Source organism: Haliotis rubra, unplaced genomic scaffold, assembly GCF_003918875.1.
Source record: "Haliotis rubra isolate DU_JTF1 unplaced genomic scaffold, ASM391887v1 Scf405, whole genome shotgun sequence".
In the NCBI taxonomy this organism is placed as follows: Eukaryota; Metazoa; Mollusca; class Gastropoda; order Lepetellida; family Haliotidae; genus Haliotis; species Haliotis rubra.
Genome location: NW_025767086.1, coordinates 634864 through 648670, shown reverse-complemented (window position 1 = coordinate 648670; position 13807 = coordinate 634864). Strand labels below are relative to the sequence as shown.

The 13807-nt window shown below is 40.8% G+C and overlaps 1 protein-coding gene across 1 annotated transcript; it reads left to right on the top strand.

Moving 5' to 3' along the window:
- The first annotated feature begins 6252 nt into the window (after window positions 1-6252).
- Window positions 6253-13807, top strand: LOC124287707 (peptide-N(4)-(N-acetyl-beta-glucosaminyl)asparagine amidase-like). The gene is made up of 5 exons (XM_046724228.1): window positions 6253-6494; window positions 7937-8254; window positions 8968-10171; window positions 10719-10829; window positions 11788-13807. The coding sequence occupies exons 1-5, from the start codon at window positions 6273-6275 to the stop codon at window positions 11958-11960; spliced, it is 2028 nt and encodes a 675-aa protein (XP_046580184.1). The 5' UTR covers window positions 6253-6272; the 3' UTR covers window positions 11961-13807.

Genomic DNA, 13807 nt, shown 5'->3' with positions numbered 1-13807 from the left:
GGCTGCATAAGATTGAGGGTTAAAGGACTGTAGGCGTAATAACTCTATGAAGAGGCAATTTGTCTAAATATATCTTTCTAACACGATAAGAAGTTCTTTTTTTTCCAGAATGTTGGAATCAGCAATTGAAACCTATGACGGAAGAACATTATGGTGCGTCAGACCACAGCTAGTTACATGTGTAAGGTACTACAGTCTCAGTCAAATGGATGCCTGTAAACATCGGGAAAATATATTTATTCATTTGGCAGTGAATAATTACGCTAGTTATGTCACAGCCCCAAAACATCTCTGTACAAACGAGCTAGGTTTGGAGCCCGGTTTCCTAATGCAGGAAACCATGTTGGGTAGAATGTATTCATCATATCACCCATGTGTTTGTAAATCATTGCACACAATTAAACGTCACTGTTGAAAAGACCTACCGTAAACCCACACATAGATACCAATGCATAGATGGGTATCATGTTTGAACCACATTTCTCGTGTCCCCCGCCGTGATAATGATGGAATATTGCTAATAGTGACGTAAGACCACACTCGCTCACTTTTAAAAGGGCAACATCGCGTGGTAACAGAAGACACATGCCCCAAAAGAGGGCTGGTTGAAGAAAACGAAATGTCAGTATTATAGTCCGTGTGGCTCAAAAGCGGACCGATGAATTGCAATCTAACTCGAAAACTAATAAACTTAAAATACTCAATGAAACGCTGATCATAATCAAAACATCAGACCAACTCTCTGATTTGTTTGCAGAATTTATCTTCTAAAATAAAAAAAGTTGTTTAACACTTATCATTAAAAGTTCACTATTTGTTACACGGGTGGTCAGGCTCGCTGGCTTGGTTGACACATGTCATTGGTTCCCAGTTGCGCAGATCGATGCTCATGCTGTTCATCACTGGATTGTCTGTTCCAGATTATTATTTACAGGCCGCCGCCATATAGATGCAATATTGCTGAGTGTGGCGTAAAACTAAACTCACTCACTCACTCACTAACTATTTGTTGGAACGTCGTCATATGAGCGAAATATTCTCAAGCACGACGTTAAACCCAATTCCACCACCCCCACTATTTGTTGAACCGCCTCCGTGGTGTAGTGGTTAGAGCGTCCGCCCGGAGAGCGGAAGGTCGCGGGTTCGATCCCCGACCGCGTCATACCAAAAGACGTTAAAATATGGTATTTGTTGGTCCCTGCCTGGCGCTCGGCATTAATGGGTACAATAAGGACTGGTCGGTTCTGAGTAAGTATTATGTGTCTGAGTGGGGTATTCATGCTTCACTGCGGCATGGTATCTCAGTGGGCTAGCTCTATATACATGTACCAGCTTCAGTCTGGGCTAGTACAAGCAGCCGCACATACACATACACACGTATGCACGTCGTCATATGAGCGAAATATTTTCAAGCACGACGTTAAACCCAATTTCACCTCACCTCACCCCACTATTTGTTACGAGGGAGGAGTGCAGAGAAAGGGGACAGCCCGGTGTTAGAGAAGCGAGTGCCGACAACGTTATTGATTCATAAACCTGTGCTGTTCCGTCTCCATCCTTTCTCGCACACCTGGCTGTCCCTTTCTCTGCACTCCTCCCTCGTAACAAATAGTGAACTGTGTCGATATTTTAATGATAGTTTGTTAAACAACTTTTTTATTTTTAGGACATAAATTCTGCAAAAACCTCACAGAGTTGGTCTGAGGTTTTGATTATGATCAGTGTTTCATTGAGTATTTTATGTTTATTAGTTTTCGAGTTAGATTGCAATTCATTGGTCCGCTTTTGAGTCAAACGGGCTATAGTTGTGACCACCATCTGTGTTGAAAGAGACAGCGTCGGTGCATCTAAGACATAAGATGACTGAATACGGCCCGGGAGGTTGTTCCAAATGTGGACCAAAGATTGTGGTCATGTCGCTCCATCTCATCCCAAGTTATGTTCTATTGGAAAGAGGTACGGAGAAACAGCATGTCAGTGAAGCTATGTTATATATATGCATCTCTGAAGTACGTGCACCATGTGGCCGGACATGTTTCAGCTGCAACGCGACGTTATGACCCTGTATCTACACAGAAGGTGGAACAACACCTCCAACGATGTTGTAGTGTTATCAACTGTCTGAGTAACAAAAGAGTCGCTTAAACTTCCCACTGTAAACCCTTGCATGATAACCAGAGCTGTTCAGATGAGACCTGGAAGGTCGCAGTTTTGTCTTTCGAACCTAAAATACTGCCTACACAAAGTTTGGCACGTGATAATGGGTGTATCGTTGGATGTTGACGTTGACCATATACTCTGTATTCTTCACACCATTGACGTCGCAGCCGACGATGCTGATAAGTTAAAATGACGCATCGAACTGGCCGTCTCGGGCGAATACCTGCGACACGTGTATGGTTCCTCGCTATCTGTGCTGATATAATACGCAATCCTGGAATTGCTGTAGTTTTAGAGGTGGCCGTGGTGAGCCTATCAGGGTCACGATGGCGCCTCAAATACGATCGGTCACCTGAATGGTGTTCAAGCTAATCATTCCAAGTTAATATTAGGTTTTCCTTGTTTATTGTACGTCTCATTGCTTGTATTTGCCCCTAGTTCACAGCCGTTCTATCAAATTAGTAAAATGATCATGTAATATAGCTTTTGCCTTTTAAGGTGCAGGACAGCGCCTTTTGGCATTTATCCAAAGACCTGGTATACCCAATAAACAAGCCAAACAGACAATGGGACGTGGACAGAGGATTATTTACTCCGTGTGAAACACGATTGGCACGTAGCGCAAATTCTTTATCCACTTTACAAGTATCATTTGATGCAGTTACTACATCATTCAGAAGTCTTACTTTCGTTGAACAGGATCGTGAACTAGGTCCCCTCGACGTTCCATTCAGTAGTTCGATTACATCATTGGTCTTGTAGTTTGGTAGCACATCACCCAGTACACAACTCCGTCGTCGGTAATGTTGCAGTCTGCAACCATGGATCTCATTCTAGCCTCTATAGTCTGTCTCACAGTCCCTGAACCACATTATTTTCCCTAATGCCAAGCACTCTCTGCAGTGCTATAGCCCTAAATAAAGCAAGTCTAGATTTCCTCAGGTTCTGAATCTCTGGTCTCCCTAGGGCTCCTTTTCAATTTAAATGGGCTTGTTTGTTACTATCAAAATTATATATATTCAGAGACTAAGCCATAGTCTATAGCCTCTAGTGAAGCGTCGGTTGTAGTTAGCAGTTTGGCACAAATCCGTGATGATGACATTATATAGGAACAGTTGTTCAAAGAAGTCTTAGATTTGTTATGATGCAAACGTGATGTAGCTCCAACTATGCCAAGGTGCTGAACGACAAACAATGCGTTATACTGCCCCTGGATCCACACAAGATAAACGCTGCATTATTCTCATGCTTGATTATCTGTCCCAGTCATTAAACAGAGATTGATGTGTCCCAGTGGTCGTGTTGAAGCATAATATACGACACCATGTTCATTGCATAACCAAACAGATTAAATAGGGAGCAGAGTAATTCAACCGTTAGTGGAACTACAGCAAAATACACCTGAGCAACAACCTGTTTAAATCAGAAGTTGGACAGACGTCGCTGCAGATACGAAGCCATCCTTCTCTGATTAGAAACACTGGATCTTTGTCCAAATATTCATGTTGCGGTCTAAACTCTTATCACGATGCCTGTATCTTCTGCTACTGCTGAGCAATAGTTTAGCACCATGAGACATGTGAAACCCTATCTCAGGTCAACAATGGTAACTAAGCGGCTCAGTGCACAAGCACATCTTCTTATCCACCGAGGTTGACTTTGATCACGTTGTTCAGAGCTTTTCACAAGGGCAAAACAGGACATTTGCACTACTCTTTTAGTAACATCGCGAGATTTATTGCCCTGGCTTGAGAGTTGTTAGGAAATGTAACTGGCATCATTCTTTGAGATGTCGTTTTTAGAATCCGCTTGTTTCGTTTGCCAATTTTGTAATTTTACTATTGTCGTAATGGGTTTTTCTAATTTTAATTTCTGTTCTGTTCTCGGTGAAAGGTTTTAAGAATGTGTTTTATTGTATATAGTTCAAAGTATTACTGTCTGTTAAGTGCAAATATTTCAAATAATTCAGCTTAGTTAAACTTCACCGTATTGATCTTTTCCAGCATTTATGTGAATACAGTTATTTTTTTCCCCAGCTACGCACCTGCTTAACATTGGAATATCTGGTATAAGAAAATGTAAACATGAACTGCGTAACTGTTCCCGGGTGTTCATGTCTTGAAGATGAATATTCTAAATCTTGGCAGTTTGATGTCAACTTATTTAATAACATTTTTACTTCAAAAACACTTCCACAAAATTGTACATGCTGGCTTTCACATCCTCACATATTGGTATGTCGACAAACCTGTACACTTAGTCTAAGCATTGTAGATATAAAGAATGATTGATTTTCTCTATGAGTTCAGCCTCCGTGCTACTTCCTAGTCTAGTCTATAGAGCCTCCGAAGGTGTGTGGTTCCAAACCCGACTGCAGTGCCTTGCCAAAAGACGGGAAAGGTGGTCTGTAAAATTTGGTCGCTTCCATGTCTGTTTATTGCGTCTCCGTGGGGTATTTTTTACACTTCGGAGTGGTATCTCATTGTGCTAACTTGATAAAGCCATCATTAACCCCATAGCATTCTCACTGAATCGGGGTATTTAAAGTACGATTTAACTTCACCACACGAGCCAGATCTGTAAATGTTCATTAACTTCAATTCCGAACAAATATATTTTAAATAATAAGATATTAAGCAAACACCGTGAAAAGGTTTTTGAGAATCTAAACATACATATTAAAGTTAATTATTTCCTAGGCAGAACATATTTTGCTAGTAGCACTAATTGAATGTATTTGTAAACTGTTTTTAGGGTTATTCTAAACTTAATGTATGAAAATATTTAGTCAGACCAGATCATTTGTCTTTAAATAATTGAAACTTTATTTCATTGAACGAGATGCGATGTGTTCAAATTTCACAAGAATTTAATTGAATGTAGATATTTTGCAGGATTTTCATTTTATTTAAAGAGTCATGCTCGTGATGTGTCACCTGATTTAAGTGCATTTCTTGTTTCTGGATGAGTGAAATATACACGTTTTCTACCGTGAAGGTCCGGGTTAGAATGAGCCTTCAGTAACCCATGCTTGTCGTAAGAGGCGACTAACGGTATCGGGTGGTCAGGCTTGCTGACTTGGTTGACACATGCCATCGGTTCCCAATTACACAGATCGATGCTCATGCTGTTGATGACTTGATTGTGTGGTCCAGGCTCGATTATTTACAGACCGCCGCCACACAGGCCCCCACTGCCAGTCAGAAAATCGATAAACTAGGCCCGATTTTCTGACCCGCAGTGGGGGCCTGTGCGCCGCCATATAGCTGGAATATTGCTGAGTGCGGCGTAAACTAAACTCATTCACTCACTCACTCAAAAGTTATTCTTATTTAGCCCAGGGAGACTATATATATGTAGATTATCCCTGTTTAGCCCCAGGAGTGTTGCGTCATATGTCTCTGCAGTGAGTACGATTATTTCCTTCGGCCTTCCTAGGCTCAGTGGCAGTTGACTATTAATAATTTAAAACGCAGCATCAAATCACTGGCAATAATATAAATTTAGCTGATACGAGTAACACTTAATGAAATGAATGAATACAAATATGCATCTTTCCGTCACAGTCAGTATTATAATGACGGCCAGGAAAGTGCAGATATGGTCTTGCGTCGATTTAGCAATATTCCAACAATAATACGATTGGGACACCAGACATGGGCTATGCCATTTCGATCTATGGATCTCTTTGTTCAGACATTCAAGGAATGTTCATCTAAAACATACTCCCGCGCAGTGATGACATAGAACGCAACTCTGGGTAGGAGAGTTTATATAAAACGTATATAGACGTCCCAGAAATACCTGTTATGCACCGTTCGCCCATGCGAAAGCAATATCATTAGCGGTTTCATGCAGCTTGGGGTCACTGAGTGACAAATACAGTGTGAGCACAGTAGTGTAAGGGAGCTAAATCCACCAACTGCTGCACAAAGTCCAGACAGTCACCGTGTCCAAGTTGCGCAACTAGGACATGGTACCAGTTTACGATAAGCTGCGTTCCACACTTTGTTATCCGACACCGTACAACGCACAAACTCATGAGCACAGCACTGCCGCGAGTGTTGAATCATGGACCCGGAAGTGATCCAATCACGTGACTCATCATAGCTATGGCCTCTACGTGGGATTCTGTGTCCCAACTTTTGGCGGAGAATTCTAAGGAAATTTTTATCGAAACTTCCGAGTTGTTGCTTAAATTTGCCAGCAATATACTAAAGAAACCGAATGAGGCCAAGTATAGAAAGATCCGTTTGGGAAACCCCATCGTACAGTCGAAGTTACTCCCAATTAGTGGCGCTTTGGAAGTTCTGTTTGAAATGGGATTCTTAGAGGTACGATCACTTTATTTCTTCCATCTACATTATTCATAACTGCCGCAAAAGTGAAAATGGTTTATTCTGTATTTAGTTAACTACATTATAATAGTGTGGAATATGGTAACTGTTGAAGGTACTACTGGGTATGATCACAGTTAAATTCTTTAGTCCAGGTGTTTTAAATATTTAACGTTATGTGTTCATAAATCATGCCTGATGGCAAATCGTTTGCCATAAGTCACTGTAATTTTTGTGTAAAACTAATCCTCAATCAGTGTTGTAATAGTCCTTCATGTGGTTAAGCGGTGGTGGGGTAGTCGAGTGGTTAAAGCTTTCGCTCGTCACGCCAAAGACCCGGGTTCGATTCCCCACATGGGTACAATATGTGAAAGCCATTTCTGGTGTCCCCCACCGTGATAATGCTGGAATATTGCTAAAAGCGGGGCGTAAAACGAAACTCATGCAGTCACTCATGTGGTTAAGCAAATTATCGACATCCAGCCCAGAGAAAGGAAGATCAGCAGATTCATCTCTGGATACATGATACCAAAAGAACTTAAAATATGTTACATGTTGTTACCCAGCCTGGAGTTCGGCATTAAAGGAACAGAACAAAGACTTGTTGACTCGGAGCCATTATGCTGAGTGTGTGGAGATGTACATGTGCATGCACCTCAGTATATAAGCAATGTAATCTTGAACGCAAAGTTATACCCGGTATGCTACTTCACATCACCTGACTATATAATCATCTCAGAGTAACTTCCTTAAAGTGTGACCAGGGAAGCATCCTTCAGAGCAATCGTGCCACCATGACTTTCCCTTCTTTTATGCAGACCTTCAATAAATGTTGTGCTACAATGGCTGTCTGGAAAAGCTCTGAACAAAACTGTTGAACTATATTATCTAATACCTATAAGTCCAATGAACAATTACAGAGCAGAACATTCTGTTCATCATTTTATCAAGATAATGATATGTAAAAGCTACGAACCTACTCAACTTTAAATAACTACGATAATGATAAAAAATACATGGGTCATATTGAGCATAACAGAGATATTTCTAATGGCTTATCCAGTAGGGGTGACTATTGAAGGGGAAACAACTATTGCGATAGCAAGAGTCTATTGCAACATACTATTGCGACCAACTATTGCAATACCATTGCAATAGTTGTTTTCTCCATAACTCTAAATCAAAGTGAACGAATCAGGTACTTCCTGTATTTTGTGCTGCGCATTTATTTATTAACAGAAGTCAATTACTAAACTATTGATAGTCACACATACTATTGATGCATTGATAGTTTTTAGTTTCTACCATAGATTCATTGTTATCGGAGACTCAACAATTGCTATCCATTGATAGTTCAATGCATCGTTACAGCCCTACTATCCACACAAAATTTTGCTGTGTGTCTTATGTGTCTTCATGTCAGTTGCTTCTTGCTGCAGGATGGCGAGTACTTGACAATGCCAGTTGGCTCGGGACTCAACACACTCCGTCTCATCTGTGCTGAACTGCAGTCTCAACGCAGCAAGCTGGGTGCACCTGTACTTGACAATGTTGAATCTGTCACCTCCCAACATCCCACTCTGGTATCACAGTCTCCAGCTCAAACGACATCCATTGCAATATCTACAACGTCTATCTCAACACAAGCTCCCAGCAGTGCATCAACAGCTATGTCTACACCCTCTCTATCTCCGCAAGCTCCTCGCAGCGCTGCAACAGCATCTGCTCAACAGACCATGTCATCGCAGGATGTTCATGTATGTGTGTCTTCCCAGCAAGGGTAACATGTTTGAACAAGGATGCACCATAGTTAATGAAATCTGGAAGATTATGACTATAGACTAAGGTAGCAGACTGGGTTTAGTACATGTATGTATTTTGAAATTTATTACATTTTGTTTGTCTTGCTAGGTTTTAGCAAGTATATCTTTTGCCTTGACAAAATCCTATTTGCAGTGATGGGGGATGGCTGGCGAGCTGGCTAAGGTGCCAGGCTAGTGATCCAGCGAGGTTGAGGTGTCAGGATCGAGCCCACATGTGACCGAGTGTAAAAACTTTGGAGTCAACTTTATGTGCAGACTCTTTCAGTGTTGTCACAACCCTTAGTGTACAGTACACAAGCCTGTGCACTTAAAAATCCCACATATCCATTGGTATATCAGATGGTGGCCACATGAATACGTGCAAACACCTAGTTGCGGGTACAGCAACGTGCAGTGAACTTAGACAAAGTACTGTGACTATGTGTCCCAGTCCACCAGCTGCCTTGAGCATGCACTAGTTGCCTGGGTGTGTGCAGTATATAAATATACTATAATAAAAATGGGTGTGGCTTTAGTGGCAAGAATTTGAAAGTTTGGAAGGATCTTCAGTGTAACACATGTTACCTGAAAAGATTGATCAATTATTAGCTATGCTCTGAGCTAGAATTTATTCATAATGTTATGAATTTAAACTTTGTATATTGTAGGAAATGGAGTCAGTTTTCTTCAGCAAGATTCAGAGCTCAATGTCCCATGTATTGATGTACGAGGACCGTACCCTGCAGCAGAAGGCAAGGGAGGTAATTCCACTGGAACAGCTCCAGAAGGCAGCAGACGCCAACTGGCGGAACCTGATCCAGGAGTGCCCAGCTGGACGTGGTGAGGTGGCTCTGGACAGACAAGACACTCTTCTGTTGGAGCTGCTTGGGTGGTTCAAAAAATCCTTTTTTCAGTGGGTGGATGCTCCTCCATGCAATGCATGTGGGGCCGAGACTCGACTTATGGGTGGAGTTGATCCTTTACCTCAGGAAAGGATTTGGGGGGCATCTCGAGTAGAAAACTACAGGTGCAATTCTTGCCAGCAGCACACACGTTTCCCACGTTACAACCATCCACAGAAACTCCTGGAGACACGGAGAGGCCGATGTGGAGAGTGGGCCAACTGCTTCACTCTGTGTTGTCGAGCTGTGGGTTTTGAAGCTAGATACGTCTTGGACTGGACTGACCATGTGTGGACTGAAGTGTACTCGAATTCACAGAGGCGATGGCTGCACTGTGACCCCTGTGAAAATGTCTGTGATAAACCCTTGCTTTATGAGGCTGGTTGGGGGAAGAAGCTGACATATATCATTGCTTTCTCCAAAGATGAAGTGCTGGATGTTACGTGGCGGTATTCATCCAAACATCCTGAAGTGCTATTGAGAAGAAAAGAATGTCGTGAAAACTGGCTGTGTAGTGTCCTCACACGACAGTGGAACAAGAAAGTTAATGCTTTATCCACGTCCAGGAAAAATGAACTTTTAAATCGCCTGATTATAGAGCTGGTTGAATTCCTTACTCCTAAAACAGCAGATGGTCAAGGCTTGTCAGGGCGTACTACGGGGTCACTAGCTTGGCGACAGGCTCGTGGAGAAATAGGGAGGGCTGAAGGTACCGATTCAAGTGGTTCATTCATTTTCACTCTGACACAGGAAGAGAAAGAGCGAGAAGTGTGTCACTTTCAGTATAACTGTGCTGAAGACAAGTATGTGCGCTTGTCGTCGAGTAACTCGGAGACAGCAGGCTGGCTGAGTTGTGTACACAAGGCATCATCTGTGTTTAGGAAGGAGGAGAGAGACTGGAAGATGGTGTACCTAACGCGGACAGAAGGATCTGCTCGGGCATCAGTCTCGTGGAAATTTGACTTTAAAGGTTAAGGTCATTCAATGATTTGCTAATTGTGAAATGTTTGGAAAGAATGATGTTTGCTGTAGTACATGATTGGAGGTAGAATCTAAACCTGAAATTGTTATCATATGGTTTGAGTGTAGTATCTCTATCCATTATGACTTGGACCCATGGCATCCCTCTTAACTTTTCACATGGTTAAGTAAATGCTTTGAATATGTAATGGCAGCAGAATCTTTAACATGTTTGACTAGTACATGGATATGATTCTTTGTGTGGTTATGGCTGTGTTATGACTGTTTTAGAGTTACTAGTATATACAAAACAGTATCAAGAGCCATAACCATGATACTGATAGCAGATTATATGTCTGGATTAAAATATAATTACTATGGTTACTGAATTGTGTTAAATGTCTGTAACCATAGTAACACAATTATTCATTTACATTAGTTGATTGCTTTGAGTTAATCATTTTTGTCAGTTGAACACATACATACAACTGAAATATATATCTTAAACGTAAATCATTTCATGAGAGTGACTGAAAATTGTTTTCATATTATTCTAGAAAGTGGTCTGCGAGTCAACCGGTGTCTACTGAAGGCAGACAGTTCTGTGTTTGAGAGTGGTAAAGTGATGTGGACAATCTGTGGAGATGACAAGTGTATCAGAATGAGAGGTACAATGTTCTATTCACCCCCACCTATTGAACCCATCAATACCAGCTTCACATGTCCTTCGTCCTGAGCAGACTTCTCATTTAACATGTTTAAGAATATTCAAAATGGCTGTGCTTATAGCTTATTTAAGTTTAAGTTAAATTTGTGCCATTGCCAACATCTAAATTACATGGTAATTTTGTTTACATGTCAAATAGTGGGTAGCGATCTTCAAAATAAAATAAAATTATGTTTTGTACATTTAACATGGTGGTAAGATAAATACGTTGTATGCTTCTCCCTCAGGTTATATGGTCTGATATACGCCTCTTTATAGCAGTGTTATCCCTCGCCTACCAGCTCGGCTAAGACTGCTACACAGAAGCGTACATCAGACCGTATTACCCTTGAGAGAAGCGTACTACTTATAATGTACTCTGTTTACAGGGTGATATATATAGGATGCATGAGCAGCTTTAGTCTCCTTCCCTACGTGGAGAAGACAAGCAGTTGGGAGGATCTAGTTCTGCAATATGGAAATGAAATGTGTTTTTATGTAGCTGATATGTCTTCTTGGACATGTGTCCTTAATCATCATGTGTATCATAATTCCACTGAGTTAATGGCATTTTGATACCTAGGACCCATTCAGCAAACTGAAGCTACCTGGACTTTCTCTGTTTTAACTAACCTAGAACATACCGGTAATTGTTCTGATTCATGATTTTGAAATCAGCAACCAATCGGAATGTTTCTTCTGCATGTGAGTGTGGCATGGATCGCTATTCAAAATCTTCACCTATTTGGAGCTAGCCCCTGATCATATTGAATTTGATGAGTTTCAGCATGTCCAGGGTATTTATCATTGCATAATGGAGATTTAAAACAACTGGGTAATGGAAGATGGTTCCGGGAGTTCCATATTGTATGTTCACCTAAAGTACATTAACTGAAATGGACTTGTGATGCATCTTGCAGGTCCTGAACTGGTGACCTTGAGGGAGGTTGATGTGAAGGGATGTCTGACATTGACTATCACTGCGGACCTGAGCGGTGGTAATGGAGACAATGCCTGGCAACACACACAGCTATTCAGACAGGAAATGAATGCTGATAACCCTCCCTTTGAAGTGAAGATAAGTCTGGCGTGATTTCCTGTAGGTGGTGAAATTGCAGAATAGTTTGTCGTGTCCCACAAATGTGAATGGCTGATATTCAGTTTCAGTAAATATATTTCATAGGATGGAACGGAAAGTTGATATTAATTCTGTCATGGGGAAACATATTGGAGTTCCTATCATGGAAAATTTGTTTGAATGTTATGTACAATAGGTGTCACTATCAGCATCTGTGTCATACATTTCTTTGTAGATGTTCAGATGCTGGGCATCATGGTTGCCGAAAAGTAGCCATTAGGACCCAGGCCTTTGTTATGAGATTCGTCTGTGAAGTAGAACAGTTTATGGGCACAGTTTCAACTTATGCAATAATCCATAAGGTTTCATGTGAAAATAATAACAGGTGGGGCTAGGTTTTGATTTTGTCATATTTAAGAGCCCAAATGGTTTAAGCTATTAAATATTGTAATGGGTTATGAGACCATGTTGTTTTATTTCAATGAATTGGTTTATGAATTTACAAAACAATTCCAATTCCAGCTGAAACATGTTTTATTAGGAATTACACAAGTATCTACAAAATCAAATCATATTCCCTGAGTGACCAACAAGTGGTACATACTCAATGACCTGTCAGTGTTTGCACAACCATTATTCATAGCATCATTCGTTCAAAAAGTGTGTGTAAATACCAACAGGAAACCTGAGAAAGACTCTGGAGGCAAAGTTATAAAAGGCCTCCATGTGTAAGTTCATGAAAAAGTTTCTAGACAATGAATTTTGTAAAGAATTACTCTTTTTAACTGCATTGAAAAAGATCCTGGACATGGTTTGGGTGTGCTCAGTATGAATAAATTACTAACAAGTTAATGTGAAAATACAATGCTTGCTTGCCTCAGTGTAATTCCACATACCATGACTGTATTCATATGTCCACTGGAGGATGAACTTAGGTTACACGTCAAACAAGAAGGGACTTGTAATAAACATGTGTATCAACAACAGTATTACCATTACTAATGGAATATTTCTCTACTATCTGCTGTTTTTAAGGCAATGTGTGCAATGTGTTTGTAGCTTTAACAGTTACACTTCTGTGATAACATGTGTGCTTGCAACTGTTTGTGGGCTTGTTGATGACTATTCATTATGTTAATTTACTTACAGGTGTCAGGTGTGGTGTAAAACATCCACTTGCTCCATATGATGTAACCAAAAATGTGTCAATGTGATGATGTATTTGAGTGAAGTTGTAAATGGTAAGCATGGCGTCTACTGTGATGCTCCACCACACTGCTTCCACAGCTGGATATGTAGTTGTCTGTGACATGTGGTACATATTGTGAGTGAGTGAGTTTAGTTTTACGCTGATTTTAACAATATTCCAGCAACATTATGGCAGGGAATACCAGAAATGGGCTTCACACATTGTGCCCATATGGGGAATTGAACCCGGGTCTTCGGCATGACGAGTGAACGTCTTAACCACTAGGCTACCCCACTGCCCATGTGGTACATATAGCTAGGTGCAGCATATTTAGTCAGAGTACTGTAAAGGGTTCAAGTGTGTAAGTGTGTAAGGAGACTCCTTCCTTGTCCCAGCCTTGTTCTGTCTAACCACTAATTATACATGACCATGATGTATTGTGCTATATTTAGTAATGTTGATGTGATCGACTCTTTCTAAACACTCCTTAATTTGTAGAAATACAAAAAAATTATTAATTCCAGTGACAAGATGTTCGGATTTTCACATCTTTTTCCTGTATGATTAAATCTTGACCTATTGAACACAAAAATGTGAAGATCTGAGTTAGAATTGATCTTCAGTAACCCATGATTGTCGTAAGAGGCGACTAACGGTATCGGGTGGTCAGACT

Coding starts and splice junctions, on each gene's coding strand:
- LOC124287707 (XM_046724228.1), top strand. CDS start 6,273: ATGGCCTCTACGTGGGATTCTGTGTCCCAACTTTTGGCGGAGAATTCT. Junction 8,255..8,967: donor TGTCATCGCAGGATGTTCAT/GTATGTGTGTCT, acceptor TGTATATTGTAG/GAAATGGAGTCAGTTTTCTT. Junction 10,172..10,718: donor GTGGAAATTTGACTTTAAAG/GTTAAGGTCATT, acceptor ATATTATTCTAG/AAAGTGGTCTGCGAGTCAAC.